This window comes from Nicotiana tomentosiformis, chromosome 5 (assembly GCF_000390325.3).
Source record: "Nicotiana tomentosiformis chromosome 5, ASM39032v3, whole genome shotgun sequence".
Lineage (NCBI taxonomy): Eukaryota > Viridiplantae > Streptophyta > Magnoliopsida > Solanales > Solanaceae > Nicotiana > Nicotiana tomentosiformis.
Genome location: NC_090816.1, coordinates 11,598,661 through 11,621,788, shown reverse-complemented (window position 1 = coordinate 11,621,788; position 23,128 = coordinate 11,598,661). Strand labels below are relative to the sequence as shown.

The window sequence follows — 23,128 nt, the reverse complement described above, 5'->3', positions numbered from 1 at the left end:
GTCTGTATTCTTCCAAAATTACTTTTTTTAAATCGAAAAGGCTTATTTGCGGTAGACTAGTCGATCAGCGGTGCAATCGACGGTCCCGTGCCTTTCCCTCTTAAGTTGTCCACTTGGGAGTACCGGTCTATGCCATTCTAGAAACCTTACTCTAATATCAAATGTACAGGCATCATATTAAACCTAGTATGGGTCAGAACGTTGTTAATGTAATTGCCCGCTAAGATAAACCTTGTCCAAAGTACGGCAGGATTTCTACAGTCCCAATGGACACTACCATGTTATGTGCATTACTTGGAGAAAATGTGCCAATATGTTGATCATTATTGTGTAAGTGGTCGTATCTGGAGGGGGAAAGGGTTAACTTTATTTGTTTGCAGAAAATGAAGCACGAAGTCCCTAGGTTCGGCATGGTTTAAAACATCCCACCTCTACTACTTGAATGGTGGAAAGACCTTGCGCCTTGCGACAAGAATCATGTGAGAAGAGTACTTGGTGACTTGCCGTCTTTGCTTAATATCCAACCAAATAGAGCTTTGATTGAGGCTGCTACCATGTTCTGGGATAAAAAAAGAGCGGTCTTCCGATTTGGTGACATAGAAATGACTCCTCTCTTAGAAGAAATACGAGGTTTTGCTAAGTTGCCGTGGGATAGTCCAGGGTTATTAGTACCTGAAAATCGCACCACTCGCAATTTTCTGAAAATGATAGGTTTCAAGAAAAATGATGAGTTGCTTTGTTTGAAGAAATCATACATCCCATTTGAATTCCTTTATGAGCGTTATGGGCACAGTAAGTCATATCGCCTTCATCATGATGAACTCGCCATTACTTTATTAGGTTGGAGGCATCGCCGGGTTTATGTGTTCATCATCTGCTTCTTGGGACTATTGATATTTCCAATGAAAGGGGGAAGGGTTCACACTCGTTTAGCTATGGTTGAAAGAACATTAATGGAAGGCATCTAGGGGCAAACCTACACCATCATCCCTATGATCCTAGCTGAACTGTACCGCACTCTAGATCGGTGCAAGCAGGGGTTCAGACATTTTGAAGGTTTTAATCTATTATTGCAAGTATGGTTATCGGAACACTTTTAGAGGGGAGAACATTGTCAAGAGCTTCTGCGATGGCCATTGAATGACTACTTAGCTTACCTCCATCCAAAGGAAATGACCTTCATCCCAGATAGGTTCGCACAACCCGGAAGTGCTGTAAGTTGGGTACGTTTCTTCAGCAATCTGACAGACAAGAAGGTACATTGGATGTTTGAGTGGTTTCCTCGCAGTGAGTTCATCATCAAGTCGAGGGATACTACTCGTTTGGTATTGATCGGGTTGCGAGGCATTTATCCATATGCTCCTATAAAGGTAATGAGACAGGCAGAAAGAAAACAAGTCATACCTTGGGTTTCCAACATAGTCCAGTACAAGGCAGATTTCAAAGGGGGCATAATTCCTTTAATGTTCGAGGTGCAACATATGTGGAACCAGAAGGTCATTGTGGAAAGAGAGACTATCGAGCCAGACAGGTACCATGCCGGTCATGTGTATTTCTATCCATCATGGTTGGTAGATGATATAGCGGGTGACATCAAGCCAAGGGTCAATTTGGAAAATAGGATCATCGATGATGCTGCTGAGGCACAGGTCAAGTGTAGAAGTCTTCACAAAAGGGTTTTTGAGTATGAAGCTAGACATATGGAACAACATAAAGTGGACATGGAGGCAATTAATGAATGGAAGGAAATTGCCACTAAGTCCACCGAGAGATTGGAATATCTAGAACAAGGAATGATGGAGCTTGAGGAAAAGATGAGAAAGAGGCTTGCGGATTGTTAGAACACAGATGTCAGTGAAGGAGGGAATCTAGCAAAAGCTTATTTATTATTAGATATGAGGGACTTGGGGAACTTGATTGATGGAGTCAAAAGAGACAAGCATGGAGAAGGTCCTTCAGGGACCGAGTAGACTAGAAAATAATGTCCTTTATTGTTTTCTAGCTTAGTTTTAGATTTCAATTGTAATAAGGCTAAATGCCATTAGTAACTTTATAATTATTGTCAATTTAGTGAAGGTTTGGCTCGTTTTTACATTAATGAAATGACGCAATTATTGGCATCAATTTTCTCCAAGTCTATGTGTCGCTTAGGCCTTCCTCGGGCACAACGAGGTCCCCAAATTAGGCCGCGAATTATTACATGATTTTGCAAAACATGTTTAATATTGAAATCATTCTTTCAATACCCCTACTAACTTGGGTACCTTTTGCTTTTTCTTTCTTTTGATTATTCCCACTCCCAAAGGTTGGTTCGTACATACTGGCATCATCAAAATATCACACTAGATCCAGAGGTCCTCCACCTCCTCCTCCACCAAGTGATCCTAAAGGCAAAATCAAAGGGAAAGGAAAAATGGACGATTTAAGTGGTATCAAAAAGGACAACGCTACTATAGATGAGAAAGTCGAAACTTCAGATGGTCGGTGCACCCCGGCACAGAATGAACTGGTCTTACGTCTGGAACAAAATATTTTGGAGCCACAATGAGAAATTGAGCAAGTCCGGAACTTGGCAAACCTCTCTCTCAGTCTAAATATCCCTGATATTAACCAACAAAATCCAAACACCCAGAACCAAGAACCACCACAAAACCCACCAAACCAAAACCCACCAACAAACCCTCTTGCACCACACCAGTACCCTACACCACCCCAAAACCCTAATACTCCTCCAATACCAACTCCGCAACAACAACATCACCACCCAACCCAATAACCCGAAGACTACCACTTATCATACTCCCTAAAATATACCACAACCCACTCCTGACCTCTAAAACTCAACAAATGATCACCCTTATGCCCAAATCCCCGGAGTCCACCAAAGCAACCTGATATATGTGGAGACCTTACCCCACACCCCACAACAAACCCTATACAAACCCGAATCGGCTGAGAAGGACCTGCTCATTAAGAATATGGCAGACGAACTCAAGAAGCTCTCTGGCACAGTTCAGAATATCGAAGGTGCTAAAGGCGTTGAAGGTTTGAATTATGAAGACTTGTGCATTCAGCCATATGTAGAGATGCCGGAGGGGTACAAACCTCTCAAATTTGAAATGTTCGATGGAACTTGTGATCCAAAAGTTCATATGAGGATATATTGTGACAAGCTTGTAGGAGTGGGCAAAAATGAACAAATCCGCATGAAACTGCTCATGCGAAGCCTCACAGGAGATGCATTGTCCTGGTATATCAACCAGAATCCAAAGAAGTGGGTGACCTGGGTAAGTATTGCGTCAAACTTTATGGACAGGTTCAGGTTCAACATCGAGAATGCACCAGATGTTTTGTATATTCAAAACCTCAAAAAGAAACGAACAGAGACCTTCCATGAATATGCTACTCGGTGGAGGTCTGGGGCTGCAAAATTAAGACCAGTAATCGAAGAATAACAAATGAATAAGTTCTTCGTCAGAGCTCAAGACACGCACTACTATGAAAGGTTGATGGTTAATGAGAACCAAAAATTCTCCGACATCATCAAGCTAGGAGAAAGAATAGAAGAAGGGATAAAAAGTGGGATGGTGACGAATTTCGAAGCATTAAAGGCCACAAATAAAGCCGTGCATTCGGGAGGTATCTCGAATAAGAAAGAAGTGGATGTTGTAATGGTGGCCTAGGGTCCTAAGTCTCCCCTCACATACCAAACACCTCCACCTATATACCAAACGCCTCCACCCACATACCAGTCTTCACCCCCGAGATACCAACAACCTGCTACTACCTACCACGCGTATAACACTCAACCCGCATATTACCACTCACCACCACCCGCCCGCCAAAACTACCAAAAACCACGACCAAACTTCGACCGCAAACCACCTAGACAATACACCCCAATCGCTGAGCCCATAGACTAATTATATGAGAGATTGAAGGCTGTCGGTTATGTCACTCCCATCCTTGTCGTTGCTATGGAGAATTCCTCTCAGTGGATTAAACCAAACAAGACATGTGCCTATCATTCAGGCATAGAGGGTCATACAATTGATGAGTGTCGCACACTGAAAGATAAGATTCAGGCACTAATCGACAACAAGGTCATACAGGTAAAGGAAGTTGCACCAAATGTTTGTAACAATCCTCTCCCGGATCACAGAGGTGAGGGAGTTAATGTAATAGAGACTGATGAGGAATGGGATTCAGGGGTCAATCGGACTCATTCGGGAGGAGAATGATCCTAAAATGTCTCTGGTCACCCTCACACCCATTGTGGTACAAACCCAAGCACCGTTTGAAGTCGAGGTAACTACACCTTTTACTGTGATGGTAGCCCCCATGCCATCTTACAAGTCTGATTTTATCCCATGGGATTATGTTGCCAAAGCAAGAAGAAAAGGAAAAGAAAAAATGGAGGAAACAAGTGCGGCGCAAGGCATGACTAGATCTAGCAGAGTCTATACACCTGAGCACCTAGGAGGAACAAGAAAAGAAGCTGCATCTAAGTCGCCTGTTGTTGAGCCTTCATTCATTACTAAGCTAGAGGTACAAGCAAGGGAATACTCTGTTGTCGATCATCTGAACAAAACTCCCGCTCAGATATCCATCTTGTCACTGCTGCAAAACTCTGAGACACACAGGAATGCCTTGATGAAAGTGCTGAGTGAAGCTTATGTACCCACCGACATCACTAGTGGGGAGATGGCCAACATAGTCGGGCAAGTACTGGAAAGCCACAAAATCACCTTTCACGAGGATGAATTACCACCAGAAGGACTAAGTCATAACAGGACACTACACATCATAGTGCAATTTGAGGATAAGTTCATCGCCAGGGTCCTGATAGATGGGGGTTCAAGTCTCAATATATGCCCACTGACTACTCTAAAGAGGTTGGGTAAAGGCCTGCACGAGATACGAATGGGAAGTATGAATGTAAAGGCGTTTGATGGATCCCAAAGAGCCACAATCAGAGAAATCAACCTCAACCTACAAATGGGCCCGACCTGGTTTGATGTTGAGTTCCAAGTGCTGGATATATCTACTACCTATAATCTATTGTTGGGACGACCCTGGATACATGCCGTTGGGGCAGTGTCTTCTACTCTGCATCAGGCTGTGAAGTTTGAATGGAATCATCAAGAAGTGATTATCTATGTGTATGGAAGCAACCCCATCTACACCAATCAGACCATTCCAGTCATCGAAAATAGGAAGAAGCTGGGTGGAGAAATGTACCATCGCATTGAGCGAGTCAATGCAATTGAAAAAGATTGACGGTGGAGTAACAAGATAGAAAGCATATTAATATGGACAGGATATGAACCTGGCAAGGGTCTCGGAAAAAACCTCCAAGGGATCACTAAACCCGTACAACAGCAGCGTCATAGCACAACTTTTGAGCTCGGATATGAATATACTTGGCAAGAATACCAGGATTGGTCACTACCATGGCGTGGTCCTTATTATCCGTTGGAACAACCAGTACGACCTCTGCACCAGACATTTCATCAAGCTGACATAATGTGGGGATCTATAGGTCTTAGCTGGTATGAGGAAACTATTTCTGGATGAAGAAGATATGGATTTCAGTGCGATAGTTGAGGAGGAGGAGGAGGAAGACCTTACCATTCAGACCATGGGGAAAGGAGTTGTTCTCAAAAACTAGACTGTTGCACCATTCCGGGCTCGTCGAGTTCCTGGCATTATTATTACCTATCCTAAAGAACCTGTGACTGTGACATGTAACGAGACAACGCAACACAAGGATAGTGATTCAGAAGACCTGGAAGATGATACAATACCTGAGGAAATCATCAGAGAAGTGGAAAATTTTGAAAACAAGCCAAAGTCCAATTTGGATAAAACTGAAGCAGTTAACTTAGGGAATTCCGAACTGGTCAAGGAAACACGCATAAGCATTCATCTATCACCGTCAGAGAAAGAAGAGTACATTAGATTCTTAAAAGAATATGAAGATATCTTTGCATGGTCCTACGACGATATGACGGGTTTGAGCACATCCATAGTAGCTCACAAGTTACCCACTAATCCTAAATGTCCACCGATAAAGCAGAAGCTCAGAAAATTCAAGCCAGATATGAGTTTGAAGATAAAAGAGGAGATCACCAAGCAGATCAAAGATAAGGTTCTTAGAGTGGTCGAGTACCCGACTTAGTTGGACAAAATTGTGCCAGTTCCAAAGAAAGAGCAAGTCCCAAAGATGATTTCCCGTTGCCTAATATACACATATTGATCGACAACTGTACCAAACATGAACTCAAATCCTTTGTGGATTGCTTCGTGGGGTACCATCAGATCTGGATGGATGCGGAGGATGCTGAAAAGATAGACTTCATCATGCCATGGGGAATGTATTGTTATAAAATGATGCCATTTGGTCTGAAGAAAGCCGGAGCCACCTACATGAGAGCCATGACAACTATTTTCCACGACATGATACACAGAGAGATAGAAGTGTGCGTGGATGACGTTATCGTCAAATCCAAAAGGAGTATGAATCACATAGCATATTTGAGGAAATTCTTCGATCGGCTTCGAAGAAATAATCTGAAATTAAATCCTGCAAAGTGTGCTTTCGGTATCCCTGCCGGAAAATTGTTAAGATTCATCGTCAGTCACAGAGGAATTGAGTTAGACCCATCAAAAGTCAAAACAATCCAAGACTTGCCACCTCCAAAGAATAAGAAAGATGTGATGATCTTTTTAGGACGTCTTAATTACATCAGTCGCTTCATAGAACAATTGTCACGCCCCAAAAACTGAGGAGCGCGACTGGTGCTCAACCGAGTGAACCCGATCGAGCAAGCCTATTGGATTCCTTCTACCCAAACTCATTCATGAATAAAGAGAATATATGTTTTCCTTAATTAAACAATAAAGTGGTCATGTCTGCAATTACCAATTTCTTACCAATAGTTTCATCATTTTTAAAGTCTCAAATGGACAAGTAATACAACCACAACATAACATAGTTTGTATTTCCCCAACACCAATACATAACCCACACTATGTCTACTGAGCCTCTAAGGATAAAGAAGAGTACAATGATAATGCCGGCAACAAGGCCCCGGCTATACCTCAACCATAATACATAAAGATCAAAATATACATGACCCCGGGATGAAGTGGGGCTCACCAAGTCAGCTGGGAAGAAGGTGTATTGCTATCACTAATCAATGTCTCCTGCTGTGGAACCACCTGCATCTATTTAAAGATGCAGCGCCCCCGCAAAAGGGACATTAGTACCATCGAATAGTACTAGTATAAAAACTAAACACCAATTTAAGAATTTAGAAATACAAGATAATTATGATGAACCAATGCGGCAATAGAATAATATAGATAACTGTCTCAACCATAGCAAGCTTATTAAAAGCTATCAACAACATTTATAGGATTTAAGATGAGATCCTATGTAACCATCTTCACACAAAGCGGCCCCGCCTCCTCACCAGATGTATGCAGGTGGAGGTGTACGTACAATAACACAACTCTAATCAAGCGTCCCTGCCGCCTCACCCCAATGTATGCAGGTGGATATATAACCACAGTACTAAGAACTTACACAAAGAGGCTATGCCACCTCACCCCAATGTATGCGGGTGGTGGTGCCACAACAATACCAAAACTATACACAAAGCGGTCGTACCGCCTCACCCCAATGTAAGTGGGTGGAGGTGAACTCCCACAATATCATAATTCCTACACAAAGCGGTCATGCCGCCTCACCCCAATATATATGCGGGTGGAGGTGTATCACAATCACGATCTCTCTACCATAATCCCCACACAAAGCGGTCATGCTGCCTCACCCCAATGTATGCGGGTGGAGGTGTATCACAATCACAATCACAATCACAATCACAATCTCTACACAACTTAGCATAATACCTTTCACATAAATCACAACTAGAAATTATAAAATATGGATACGTAATCCATAGTTTGGGACACATCCTCAATTTATAATGCAATATGATAAGATCATTTGAAATAAGAATTGAACATATATCTTCATCACAAAGCTGATCGGAATACTCGATTTATAATCAACATCTCGAAACTCACAAGGATAATGAGAATTCCAACTCTTAAAGAAACATAACTCACTTGAGCTTCCTTACACTCTAAATGTTCCGAAATTCTTAGCAACTTTAATCTATTTTAGAAATATAACAAATTAAACCAAAATTAGGAAGATGGTCATGGTTCTAGCTCATTTGAGCATTTTATCAAACACTAGATGTGCATTAAGGTTTCAATATCCTTTTATGGAGGATTCCATCATCCCACAACCCAACCTTTACCAATTTTAGCTCAACAATCTTTCTACACCCCTTGATAACACATGCATGTACAATAACCAACCCTCTTGCCCAGAAATTATCTTGCTTATTATCCATTTCTACACAAAATTCAAAATTGAGGGTTAGGGTGTAGAATCTTACCTCTAGGATGAAGACCTAGTGATTTTCCCTTTTCAATCTTCCAAAACTTGGGCAAGAATTGAAGAACAATTATTGGAGAACACCTTCTCACTCTAGGGCACCTTCTCTCACTCTAAAATGTCAGATAATAGCTCAAAAATGACCCAAAGCATGTATTTAACGAAATAGGGTCGGCTTTTCAAAACCCAAAAATGAAGCTCTGGAACAGGTTCTGCGGTCGCATATGCAACCGCATAATGGTTATGCGGACCGCATATCGGTCGCATATTGGTGTCCAAAGTTGGCCAAAATCTGTCTGTGTATGCGGTCACTATGCGGTCCGCATAACTTTTATGCGATCGCATAATGCACCGCAAAAGAGTTATGCGGTCGCATAATTGACCGCATAATTTCCCCGGACTGGCCCTTCTCCTGCTCACTTCTGCGGCCATTATGCGGCCCGTAGAGTGATTCTGCGGTAGCATAATGGACTGCAGGATTACATTTTTCTGCCAAAAATTTTTCTTTTCATTCTCGTGCATTGTTCAACCTAAAAAGTCCGAGCCGCGAAGAATTTCTATAATCCTCAACACGTAAGCCTAGTCCGGCACCATGAAACATTATGTTCTTTGCAAATTTTACTGGGCTTTACACTTTAGTACTTCAAAATTTTATGGGGTGTTACATTCTCCCCCTCTTAGGATCATTCGTCCTCGAATGAGGGTAAATATCCGTCATTAGCATCTTATGCAACTCAGTTTGTTTCATATCATATTCGGGCAACCCCATATTTGACTAACTCCCAAAATTTCCAAACATTTCGCTAGAGTTTCCTTTGTAATTAGGATTATCCACCTGTCAGAGAGCCCCAGAAATACATCCTAACAGCATATACATAAACCAACAACGTAACATAATACAAAACAACACCAACTGTGGCCTCACAAGCAATTATATTACCAGAACGGAACACCCTTAACACCAAATGTACAAGTCATACATATTTCATAGGAATATCCCTTAGCATTTTCATAAGTCACAACTCATAATTACATGGTTATTCAAATAAATAAGGATACTTTTTCTTCATTTCTTCTTCGGCCTCCCAAGTAGCCTCTTCAACCTGTTGGTTTCGCCATAGCACTTTCACGGATGCAATTTCTTTGTTTCTCAACTTTCGGACTTGCCGATCAATAATACAAACTGGAATCTCTTCATAAGTCAATTCTTCATTTACCTCAATAGTCTGAACCGGAACAATGACTGTTGGGTCTCCAACTACTTTCTTTAACATAGACACGTGAAACACCGGGTGTACTAATGACATCTCAGGTGGTAGCTCAAGCTTTTATGCTACCTCACCGATCCTCTGAATGATTTTGTACGGTCCGACATACCTCGGACTCAATTTCCCTTTCTTACCAAATCGCATTACACCCTTCATGGGGAAAATTTTCAAGAATACCCAATCATCTTCTTTAAACTCCAAATCCCTACGACGAACATCCGAATGGGATTTCTGACGACTCTGAGCAGTCTTCAACCGCTCCTTAATGATTTTAACTTTTTCCATAGCCTGATGCACAAGGTCTGGCCCTATCAACTCTGCTTCCCCAATTTCAAACCACCCAATGGGAGATCTACATCTCCTACCATATAAAGCCTCAAACGGTGCCATCTGAATGCTAGCATGATAGATATTGTTGTACGCAAATTCTATAAGTGGTAAATAATCATCCCAGCTACCTTTGAAATCTAGCACACAAGCACGCAACATATCCTCAAGCGTTTGAATAGTCTGCTCTGCCTGCCCGTCAGTCTGTGGGTGAAAGGCTGTACTGAGATTCACCTGAGTACCCAAACCTTGCAGAAATTTCTTCCAAAAATTAGCAGTGAATTGTACTCCCCGATCAGAAATGATGGAAACTAGGGTGCCATGCAACCTGACTATTTCTTTGATATACAACTGAGCATACTGCTCCGCTGTGTTGGTAGACTTAACCGGCAAAAAGTGTGCTGACTTCGTGAGTCGATCCACAATCACCCAAATTGAGTCACACTTGCGCGGAGTGCGCGGTAATCCTACCACAAAGTCCATATTAATCATTTCCCATTTCCACATTGGAATTTCTATGTTCTGTGCCAACCCACCGGGCCTTTGGTGTTCGGCCTTCACTTGCTGACAATTTGGACATCTTGCCACAAAGTCTGCCACATTCCTCTTCATATCATTCCACCAATAGACTTCCTTAAGATCATGATACATTTTTGTAGAACCTGGGTGCACGGAATACCTAGTAGTGTGAGCTTCAGTCAAAATTCTTTCACGGAGACCATCCACATTTGGAACACATAGTCGCCCTTGGTACCTTAGTGTACCATCATCCATGCCAAGAGAAAAGGCCATGGTCTTATGTTTATGAATCCCCTCTTTCAATTGCACCAACAATGGATCGTTGTATTGTTTTTCTTTGACTTCCACTACAAGTGATGATTCAACCCTATTTTGCACAATTACCCCTCCTTCGCTAGAGTCCGCAAGACGAACTCCCAAACTAACCAATCGGTGAACTTCTTTGGCCAATGGCCTTTTGATATGCCTCCAAGTGTGGTAAGCTACCCATAAATTTTCGGCTAAGAGCATCCGCCACAACATTAGCCTTCCCCGGATGGTATAAAATATCAATGTCATAATCCTTGAGTAATTCAAGCCATCTTCTCTGCCTCAGATTCAATTCCTTCTATTTGAAAATATATTGAAGACTCTTATGGTCCGTGAATATATCCACATGGACCCCATATAAATAATGACGCCAAATTTTCAATGCAAATACCACTGCCGCAAGTTCTAAATCATGTGTTGGATAGTTCTTTTCATGATTCTTTAGTTGCCTAGAAGCATAAGCTATCACCTTCCCATGTTGCATTAATACACACCCAAGCCCGATTCTTGAAGCATCACAATATACCACAAATCCATCTATACCCTCTGGTAGAGTCAACACCGGTGCCGTAGTCAATCTTGTTTTCAATTCCTGGAAACTCTTTTCACAAGCATCTGACCATTGGAATTTAATTGCCTTCTACGTCAATTTAGTCAATGGAGAGGCAAGAGTAGAAAACCCCTCCACAAACTTTCTGTAATACCCAGCTAAGCCTAAGAAACTGCGAATCTCTGTTGGAGTTGTAGGCCTCGGCCAATTCTTCACAGCTGAAATTTTCTGAGGATCAACCTTAATTCCCTCACTAGAAACTACATGACCCAAGAATATGACTGATTCAAGCCAAAATTCACACTTTGAAAACTTTGCATATAACTGGTGCTGATGCAGGGTTTGCAGAACTACCCTGAGATGATCGGCATGGTCCTCCTGACTTCGTGAATATACAAGAATATCGTCAATGAACACTATCACAAAGGAGTCGAGGAATGGCTTAAAAACTCGATTCATAAGATCCATGAAGGATGCTGGGGCATTTGTTAGCCCAAACGACATCACCAGAAATTCAAAATGCCCATACCGGGTCCTAAAAGTTATTTTCGGAATATCCCGCTCCCTGATCTTCAATTGGTGATACCCGGATCTTAAATCAATTTTGGAGAAGTACCTGGCACCTTGCAATTGATCAAACAAGTCATCTATCCTTGGTAGTGGGTACTTATTCTTGATTGTGACCTTATTAAGCTGCCGATAGTCAATACACATTCTCAGTGACCCATCTTTCTTTCTTACAAAAAGGACCGGTGCGCCCCAAGGTGACACACTCGGCCGGATGAAACCCTTTTCTAACAAATCTCTCAATTGTTCCTTTAGCTCTTTCAATTCTGCCGGTGCCATTTTGTAGGGTGGAATAGATATAGGATGTGTGTCTGGCATCACATCAATCCCAAAATCAATCTCCCTGTCTGGTGGGATCCCAGGGAGTTCATCCGGAAATACTCCCGAAAATTCATTCACAACAGGCACGGACTCAAGTGTAGGTGCCTCAGCATCGGTGTCCGTAACCCGGACCAAATGGTAAATACATCCTTTGTTGATCATTTTCGTGGCCTTAAGGTAAGAAATAAACCTACCCTTCGGCACTACATCATCACCCTTCCACTCAATAACTGGCTCATTTGGAAATTCGAACCTAACAGTTCTGGTTCGGCAATCAAGCTTGGCAAAACAAGAGTAAAGCCAATCCATCCCCATTATCACATCAAAATCGACCATCCTCAATTCAATAAGATCGGCCACGGTGTCTCGACCACGCAACGTGATAACACAATCCCTATAAACCCGCGCGGCCAAAATAGTCTCACCAACCGGAGTAGATACAGAGAACGGCTCATGAAGTTGTTCTGGTTCTATCCCAAATTCCATAGCAACATAAGGAGTGACATATGACAAAGTGGAACCGGGATCAATAAGAGCATATACATCATGAGATTGGACAGTCAATATACCTGTGACAACATCTGGAGAAGCCTCTGATTCCCGACGTCTCCGCATAGCATAAAATCTGCTGGGTCCTCCCGAATTCTGTGCACCACCCCTAGCTGCACCACGCCCCGCGGGCGCTGGGGTACCTCGAGCTGGAGGTGCTGTGGATGTAGTAGCTGCAGAATTAGCTGGCTGTGCCGCACCTCTGCCCATATTTCGGCGGGATGAGCGACAATCTCTCTGAATGTGACCCCTCACACCACACCCATAGCATACTGGTAGGTCCATGAAGCAGGACCCAAAGTGCATCCTCCCACACTTAGGGCATGGAAGCCTCCGCTGCTGAAACCTTCTGTCGGGCCGACCTTGCTGGTGGGGTCCCCTGTTGCCCTGACTGGGTCCAGATGACTGTGCACCCATCGAAGACTGGGCAAATGATTGGGATGGTCCTGATGACGCTCCCCTGAATGCCGACCTACCACCACCACCACCGGAAGAACCACCAAAGTTGCCCGCGGACCGGGCCTTGCTGCTACTCTGACGCTCCATTCTATTCTTCAATTTGCGGGTCTCTGTGGCTTGAGAAAATGCCACCATCTTACCATAGTTCATATCGGAATTCAAGGCAGCTGTAGAGGCCTCATTGATAACCAAGGGGCTAAGGCCCTGTACAAACCGATGTACTCTAGCCTCCATAGTGGGTAACATGTGAATAGCATACCTGGACAGGTGCGCAAACTCCATATGGTACTCCCACACATTCATACTACCCTGCTTCAGGCTTTCAAACTCAGCGGCACGAGCTGCCTTAGTTTCGGAAGGCAAGAAATGATCCATAAAGGCATCTGTGAACTCACCCCACCTTGCCGGAGGGCTTCCCTCCTCACGGGATTCCTCCCACAACTCAAACCAAGAGTAGGCCACCCCTTTCAGGCGGTAGGAGGCCAATTCTACTCCCTCAGTCTCTGTAGCATGCATAACTTCGAGAGTTTTGTGCATATCATCAATGAAGTCCTGGGGGTCCTCCTCGGGATCAGCACCCGTAAACATTGGAGGATCTAACTGAAGAAACTTGTTCACCCTGGAACTAGCAGATTCCCCTGGATGACTAGAAGAAGTAGGCCCAACACTCGATCTCTGGGCCTGAGAATCCACTAACTGTGTCAACATTTGTATGGCTCCCCGAATATCAACATCAGACACACTAGAATCGAAAGCTGGAGCTGGAGATGGAACTGGTATATCAGTTGGAGGAACTGTTTCACCTTCAGTAGGTATAGGGACAGGTGCGTTCTGATCAGTTGTAGTAGAGTCGGGCAGTGTAGTAACTGGAGGAATATCCTCACTCCTCGGGTGCTCACCTGCATCATCAATTATAAGGTCAACTGTCACTCTTGGGGTGACAATGGCTCTTTGGCTAGCTCTTGCCTTCTTCTTAGGTGCCATGTACTGAAAATTAGAGCAACGCGGGAGTTAAAAGAGGAACAATCTTACAACCAGCTTTATCGTACGATCAAGAACATGAAAGAAGGGTATTATTCCTAAATGCCCATGCAGCATCCTAATTATAGATGTGGTCGACAACACACTGATAATAAGGACTCTACTAGACATGGCTCCGAGACATCGTAGGACACTTTAAAACCTAGGGCTCTGATACCAAGTTTGTCACGCCCCAAAAACCGAGGAGCGCGACCAGCGCTCAACCGAGTGAACCCGACCGAGCAAGCCTATTAGATTCCTTCTACCCAAACTCATTCATGAATAAAAAGAATATATGTTTTCCTTAATTAAACAATAAAGTGGTCATGTCTGCAATTACCAATTTCTTACCAATAGTTTCATCATTTTTAAAGTCTCAAATGGACAAGTAATACAACCACAACATAACATAGTTTGTCTTTCCCCAACATTAACACACAACCCACACTATGTCTATGGAGTCTCAATGGATAAAGAAGAGTACAATGATAACGCCGACAACAAGGCCCCAGCTATACCTCAACCATAATACATAAAGATCAAAAGATACATGACCCCGGGATGAAGTGGGACTCACCAAGTCAGCTGGGAAGAAGGTGTATTGCTATCACTGATCAATGTCTCCTGCTGTGGAACCACCTGCATCCATTTAAAGATACAGCGCCCCCGACAAAAGAGACGTTAGTACCTTCGAATAGTACTAGTATGAAAACTAAACACCAATTTAAGAATTTAGAAATATAAGATAATTATGATGAACCAGTGCGGCAATAGAATAATATAGATAACTGTCTCAACCATAGCAAGCTTATTAAAATCTATCAACAACATTTATAGGATTTAAGATGAGATCCTATGTAACCATCTTCACACAAAGCGGCCCCGCCGCCTCACCCGATGTATGCAGGTGGAGGTGTACATACAATACCAAAACTCTAATCAAGCGGCCCTGCCGCCTCACCCCAATGTATGCGGGTGGATATATATCCACAGTACTAAGAACTTACACAAAGCGGCTATGCTGCCTCACCCCAATGTATGCGGGTGGTGGTGCCACAACAATACCAAAACTATACACAAAGGGGTCGTACCGCCTCACCCCAATGTAAGCGGGTGGAGGTGCACTCCCACAATATCATAATTCGTACACAAAGCGGTCATGCCGCCTCACCCCAATATATATACGGGTGGAGGTGTATCACAATCACGATCTCTCTACCATAATTCCCACACAAAGCGGTCATACCCCTTCACCCCAATGTATGCGGGTAGAGGTGTATCACAATCACAATCATAATCTCTACACAATTTGGCATAATACCTTTCACATAAATCACAACTAGAAATTATAAAATGTGGATACGTAATCCATAGTTTGGGACACATCCTCAATTTATAATGCAATATGATAAGAGCATTTGAAATACAAATTGAACATATATCTTCATCACAAAGCTGATCAAAATACTCGATTTATAATCAACATCTCGAAACTCACAAGGATAATGAGAATTCTAACTCTTAAAGAAGTGTTTAGCCAACATACCTCACTTGAGCTTCCTTACACTCTAAATGTTCCGAAATTCTTAGCAACTTTAATCTATTTTAGAAATATAACAAATTAAACCAAAATTAGGAAGATGGTCATGGTTCTAGCTCATTTGAGCATTTTATCAAACACCAGATGTGCATTAAGGTTTCAATATCCTTTTATGGAGGATTCCATCATCCCACAACCCAACCTTTACCATTTTTAGCTCAATAATCTTTCTACACCCCTTGATAACACATGCATGTACAATAACCAACCCTCTTGCCTAGAAATTATCTTGCTTATTATCCATTTCTACACAAAATTCGAAATTGAGGGTTAGGGTATAGAATCTTACCTCTAGGATGAAGACCTAGTGAGTTTCCCTTCTCAATTTTTTAGGGTATAGAATCTTACCTCTAGGATGAAGACCTAGTGAGTTTCCCTTCTCAATTTTTCAAAACTTGGGCAAGAATTGAAGAACAATTATTGGAGAACACCTTCTCACTCTAGGGCACCCTCTCTCACTCTAAAATGTCAGATAATAGCTCAAAAATGACACAAAGCGTGTATTTAACGAAATAGGGTCGGGTTTTAAAAACCCAAAAATGAAGCTCCGAAACAGGTTCTGCGGTCGCATATGCGACCGCATAATGGTTATGCGGACCGCATATCGGTCGCATATTGGTGTCCAATGTTGGCCAAAATCTGTCTGTGTATGCGGTCACTATGCGGTCCGCATAACTATTATGCGATCGCATAATGCACCGCAAAACAGTTATGCGGTCGCATAATCGACCGCATAATTTCCCCGGACTGGCCCTTCTCCTGCTCACTTCTGCGGCCATTATACGGCCCGTAGAGTGATTCTGCGGTAGCATAATGGACCGCAGAATTACATTTTTCTGCCAAAAATTTTTCTTTTCATTCTCGTGCATTGTTCAACCCAAAAAGTCCGAGCCGTGAAGAATTTCTATAATCCTCAACACGTAAGCCTAGTCTGGCACCATGAAACATTATGTTCTTTGTAAATTTTACCGGGCTTTACACTTTAGTACTTCGAAATTTTCCGGGGTGTTACAACAATCAATAGTGATATGTGATCCGATCTGCAAAATGCTAAGGAAAGATGCTGCAACTATTTGGACTGAAGAATACCAGAAAGCCTTCGACAAAATCAAGGAGTATTTATCCAAACCGTCCGTTCTGGTCCCACCAGAGCCAGGAAGACCACTTCTTCTTTATTTGTCTGTACTGGATGGAGCTTTCAGTTGCGTTTTGGGACAACATGATGAAACTAGAAGAAAGTAGCAGGCAATATACTATCTGAGCAAGAAATTCACACCCTACGAAGCCCAGTACTCTTTGTTGGAACGCACCTGCTGTGCTTTGACATGGATAGCTCAGAAGTTGAGGCATTATTTCTGTGCATACACTACATATCTCATATCGAGGATGGATCCACTGAAATATATCTTTCAGAAGCCCATGCCTACGGGTAAGTTAGCAAAGTGGAAAATATTGCTGAGCGAGTTTGACATCGTCTATGTAATTCAGAAGGCAGTCAAAGGACAAGCATTGGCAGATCATTTGGCAAAAGATCCCGTAGACAGAGAATACAAACCATTGAAAACGTATTTTCCTGACGAGGAGGTGTCGTTCGTGGGAGAAGATATCACCGAAGCATATGATGGTTAGAGAATGTTCTTCGGCGGAGTAGCAAACTTCAAAGGAGTGGGTATCGGAGCTGTTTTGGTATCAGAAACCGGCCAACACTATCTGGTATCTGCAAAACTCAGGTTTTCATATACCAACAATATGGCAGAATATGAGGCTTGCATCTTGGGACTCAGGTTGGCCATTGACATGAATGTTCAGGAGCTGTTGGTAATTGGAGATTCCGATCTGTTGGTGCATTAGGTTTTAGGAGAATGGGCTACAAAGAACATCAAAATATTGCCATATTTGCACTGTGTACAAGAGCTGATCAAAAGGTTCACAAAGATAGAATTCAAACATGTTCCAAGAATTCAAAATGAGTTCGCAGATGCATTGGCCACTCTATCTTCCATGATACAACACCCAGACAAGAACTTCATCGATCATGTCCCAATAGGAATTTATAAACAGCCAGCTTATTGTGCTCATGTTGAAGAAGAGAGCGATGGAAATCCATGGATCCACAACATCAAGGAATATTTGGCAAAAGGAGAATATCCAGAGCACTCTACCCATAATCAGAAGCGCATGCTTCAAGGATTAGCCAACCATTTCTTTCAAAGCAGAGGAATTCTATATAGAAGAACTCCTGACTTAGGGTTACTACGGTGCGTCGATGCCAAGGAAGCATCCAGATTGCTTGAGGAAATACATGCTGGAACTTGCGGACCGCACATGAATGGCTTCGTCTTAGCCAAGAAAATACTAAGAGCGGGGTATTTCTGGATGACTATGGAAACAGACTGCATCAAGTATGTTCAGAAATGTCACCAATTCTAGATACATGCCGATATGATACGAGTTCTACCCAATGAACTCAATGTAACAAGTGCACCCTGGCCTTTCTCGGCTTGGGGTATGGATGTCATAGGCCCGATCGAGTCCGACGCTTCAAATGGGTATAGATTCATTCTAGTGTCCATAGACTACTTCATAAAATGGGTTGAAGCGGGATCTTACAAAGCTGTAACTAAGAAGGTCATCGCAGATTTTGTTCGGGATCGCATTGTTTGTCGGTTCGGAGTGCCAAAGTCAATCATCACCGACAATGCCGCCAATCTCAACAGTGATCTAATGAAGGCCATGTGTGAAAACTTCAAGATCAAGCATAAGAATTCCATAGCATACATGCCGCAAATGAACGAAGCTGTAGAAGCCGCCAACAAAAACATCAAGAAGATAATAAGGAAAATGGTAGATAATTAAAAATAATGGCATGAGAAGCTGCCATTTGCTTTGCTCGGGTATCGTACCACAGTTCGCACATCAACTGGGAAACTCCCTACCTATTGGTTTATGGTACTGAAGCGGTTATTCCTGTCGAGGTAGAAATCCTTTCTTTAAGAATTATACAAGAGGCTAAGCTCAACGATGCACAATGGGTACAAAGCCGCTACGAACAACTAGCTCTCATTGATGGAAAAAGAATGAATGCGGTGTGTCACGGTCAAATCTATCAAAACAGGATGGCAAGAGCCTTCAACAAAAGGGTCAGACCGAGGCTATTTACACCGGGCAATTGGTGCTAAAATGAATCTTCCCACATCAAGATGAAGCCAAGGGGAAGTTTTTCACCCAATTGGCAGGGTCCCTATATGGTTCATCAGGTACTGACAGGAGGAGCACTTATACTTGCAGAAATGGACGGAGAGATTTGGCCAAAACCTATCAACTCATACGTAGTCAAAAAATACTATGCTTAGGATTGTTGACACTTCTTCACGTGATGTAACTGAACTACGCTTGACTTGATTCCCGTTTAAGAGGGGATACGTAGGCAGCCCTGTGGGTTCGGTCATATCTTAATAAAATCTTCATTTTCCCCATGATCGGAAATTGGGACAAGATTGCAAGTTCAGCCAAATTCGTCATATGTGGAACAGCCAAGAGTATTGCATTTAAACGGGGGCAGAATTTTGAGGGGAGTCCTCAAAATTCTAAGGCAAGGAGGTTGCAATGTCTCTAAAATGTGTCACAGCCACCGGTTCATCTAAATTATTTGATATCACATACTACATTTCAAATAATTATATTTTCGCAAATAATTTGTCAAATGCACGTATATTTTTTCAAAAACTTTGTTTCTATGACAGCCATACGTTACCCAGGGTAACTCAAACAGGATCTCGAGACAGAAGTAAAGGCGAAGCAAAGAATCAAGAGCACGAACCAACCGTCCCCCGCAAAACTCATAATTTTCCTTTGAATGCAGGTATGATAGGCACAACGGTAATATTCACAAATACATACGCACAACAAAATCACTACCTCCATGATGGCAAGTTGCTAAACGCAAACACATGAAGCTAAGAAATACATTACTCTCTCGCAACTGATCATTGCTTTTCTTGCGTAAGGCTAAGCACTGCCTTTCTCTACATGAGACTAAGCATTGTCTCCATTTCTTGCATGAGGCTAAGCATTGCCTTCGTAATTGCATAAGGCTAAGCACTGCCTTTCTTTGAATGAGACTAAGCATTGTCTCCATTTATTGCACGAGGTTAAGCATCGTCTCTTTAATTGCGTAAGGCTAAGCACTGCCTTTCTCTGCATGAGACTAAGCATTGTATCATCTTCTTGCATGAGGCTAAGCATTGCCTCCCTTCTTGCATAAGGCTAAGCCCTGCCTTTCCCTACATGAGACTAAACATTGTCTCCTCTTCTTGCATGAGACTAAGCATTGCCTCCCTAATTGCATAAGACTAAGCATTGTCTCTTCTTCTTGCATGAGGCTAAGCATTGCCTCCCTAATTGTAGAAGGCTAAGCACTGCCTTTTCTTGCATGAGACTAAGCATTGTCTCCTTTTCTTGCATGAGGCTAAGCATTGCCTCCCTAATTGTAGAAGGCTAAGCACTGCCTTTTCTTGCATGAGACTAAGCATTGTCTCCTTTTCTTGTATAAGGCTGAGCATTGCCTTTCTTCACATGAGGCCAAGCATTTCCTTCCCAATTGCATAAGGCTAACCACTACTTTTTCTTTGCATAAGACTAAAATACTATCTCCACTACACTACCTAAGACCAAGTACTACCCCCCTTTATTCATCTAGGGCTAAGCATTGCCCTCATCTCACACGAGACTAAACCTTGTCTTGTCTCGTCCTCGCACATGACTAAGCATCCTATCTTTGTATTTCATAGGCTGAAATATCGCTATTTTGTCCGAAGGCGTCATAGTCCGAAGGCATCATCCTCAGAGCCGGGAGACACCATTCCATGGCCTGAGGATCTCTTAAGATTGCATATCATTATTCAAAGGCTTCATAGTCCAAAGGCACCATCCTCATGGTCAGAGGATACCATTTCATGGCCTGCGAATCCCTTTTCATACGCTTCATGGCCCAGGACGCCATGGTCTAAGTACATCATCCTCCTCGTCCAAAGACAATCTTCATGGTGCAAAGAGAATTTGCATTATGTTTAAATTTTTGCAATAACCCATATATATTCGCATGCACCGTGTTTTAAGTTTTTGCAGGTAACTCAGGAGTAACTGTTCTGCAAACAGGAGCAATCTTCGCTCTGGTTTCCGTTTTCAACGTTCACATCCTCTGACTACTTCAAACGTACCCGACAATGCCTACCTCTCGCTCTATGACCGTTCAGACATCTGCCTTATGATACGCCCACAACGTTCATTTCACATACATGATTCTGCTCACGACACTGTCCTACTCAAAGAACCTTTTCGAAACACACGACTGTTCTCATAACAACTCCATCGGTTTCGCTCGCCGTTGGATCCAGAACTACACATGGCCCGATTCCCGTAACACCAAAGATATGTAGGCAACTCAGGAACCAGGGTTCGGCCCATTTTTTTAAATCACATCATTCCCCATTCAAAATGGCCAAAATTGGTCATCATTTTCTTTACTCGACAACTCTTTCATTATTCCCAAGTAAAGAGGGACAACTGTTGATACCCAATTTTGCCCTCACATTTTTCTAAATAGTATATATATATTTTCAAAATGTCATTTTGCATCATTACATAATTTACAAGATTTATACAAGCATTTTTCATAATTTTTCAGAGCTTTTTCTTTCATTAACATTACTTGAATATTTGCTAATTATTCCATTAAATTATTTGAAATAACTCAATCATATTAATTTATTATTTTACACCCACACACATGTTTTAAAATATTTTTTTTATTTACGTAAATTTTGCAATAATAGCCTATGTTCATACATAAGTGCTCTTTTATTACATTATTTGTGTCAAAATAGAATTTTATATTTTTATAATGCTAAATTATTATTCTAGTGCATAAATAACATCTTTATTTATTTATTAAGTATTTTTGTAAATTATTTTTGGATAAATTTCGTGTATTTAAATATAAGCCCAATTTTAATTCCAATTTTCAGACCAAAATTGGCCCAATAACCTCAGCAGACCAACCAAACGACCCATTACCTTCTGACCCACCCAATTTCCTATTCAATCTCGGCTATTGATCTCAAATGATCAACGGCCCATAATAAATCCCTACCTCCCCTTATATCCCAATAACCCCAATCCCTAGAGACAAATCCCCCACCCCGCCGCCTTTGTATTTTCTCATCTCTCCTTCTCTCTCCTTCAGAAACCCTAGCCGCCTCTCCAAACTTCTCCAAATCCGAGCAAATCATGGATTCCTTCTGTGATTTATTTACCTTTTACGCATTACCTCGTTGTTACTTGCAAGACTATGGTGTTACTTAGTACCTGCCTAAACTTGGCAAATACCATCTCTCAGATTCGGGCTCGTTCAACTTCAATCGCTAAGATCTGGACAATATCCCATCCATATACACGGAAGAATAGCTGATTTTTCATACCAGTAGATGGATTTTCAAACATTGAACCCTAATTAGGGTTTGAATTTTGATTTCTTTCCTTTACTGGTTGCTTTATGATTGCATGTATATTTTTTCCTTTCCTTGTTTATGTTTGATTGACTTCTTTCCTTATTTACTCGTCTGATTTAACTACTATATAACCCCTCCCCTAAATCCCCTTAAACGAATCTTAATCACTGTTATTCTCTCACTCACACTCATTCCACCACTCTAAAATTTGAGACTTTGGCCGGCTGAAAGCCAAGGCCACCGGAATTCTATTATTCAACCTCTCTCAGCATGAGCACTGCCTTGGGTTCATTTAAAGCCCTTGGAAAATCTGACGTACTAAGAAATTTGGGGGATTTTGCTGTTCTCTCCGTGTTACTGATAGGCAAGCTGTTAGTTCTTAATCTCTGCCTTATTAGCTCGTTAATTCTGCAAATTGGTGAGTAAAAGACTCTAGCAATTTATTCTCTTTTATTGGTGTTCATGACATTCTGATTTTTGTGAATAAATACGAAATTGTTTGCCTCTGTTCATGTTCATGTTCGTATTTGATTTCATTATCCTTGCCCTTGTTCATCTGAACCTACTTGAATTCTGGGTTTCATGCCTGTTATATGTGCGCAATTGAATAGTTTATGATTACTCTCATCTTGTTAGGCTACTCTGATTACTAGCTGC

The 23,128-nt window shown here is 42.1% G+C and overlaps 2 protein-coding genes across 2 annotated transcripts; both read left to right on the top strand.

Annotated features, from left to right (window-relative positions):
- The first annotated feature begins 2,978 nt into the window (after positions 1 to 2,978).
- LOC138891926 (uncharacterized) lies at positions 2,979 to 3,455 on the top strand. Its single transcript, XM_070175614.1, has one exon. It carries the CDS (start codon positions 2,979 to 2,981, stop codon positions 3,453 to 3,455), a length of 477 nt encoding a protein of 158 aa, XP_070031715.1.
- Positions 3,456 to 17,348: 13,893 nt separating this feature from the next.
- On the top strand, positions 17,349 to 18,392 carry LOC138891925 (uncharacterized). Its single transcript, XM_070175613.1, has 3 exons — positions 17,349 to 17,586; positions 17,772 to 17,887; positions 18,024 to 18,392. The coding sequence occupies exons 1-3, from the start codon at positions 17,349 to 17,351 to the stop codon at positions 18,390 to 18,392; spliced, it is 723 nt and encodes a 240-aa protein (XP_070031714.1).
- The last annotated feature ends 4,736 nt before the right edge of the window (positions 18,393 to 23,128 follow it).

Bases quoted from the DNA above. Each gene is read 5' to 3' on its own strand.
- LOC138891926 (XM_070175614.1), top strand. From the start codon at position 2,979: ATGGCAGACGAACTCAAGAAGCTCTCTGGCACAGTTCAGAATATCGAA.
- LOC138891925 (XM_070175613.1), top strand. From the start codon at position 17,349: ATGGATCCACTGAAATATATCTTTCAGAAGCCCATGCCTACGGGTAAG. The intron at 17,587-17,771 runs GTTAGAGAATGT...ATGAATGTTCAG, and splicing joins TATCACCGAAGCATATGATG to GAGCTGTTGGTAATTGGAGA. The intron at 17,888-18,023 runs GTTCACAAAGAT...ATTTATAAACAG, and splicing joins GTACAAGAGCTGATCAAAAG to CCAGCTTATTGTGCTCATGT.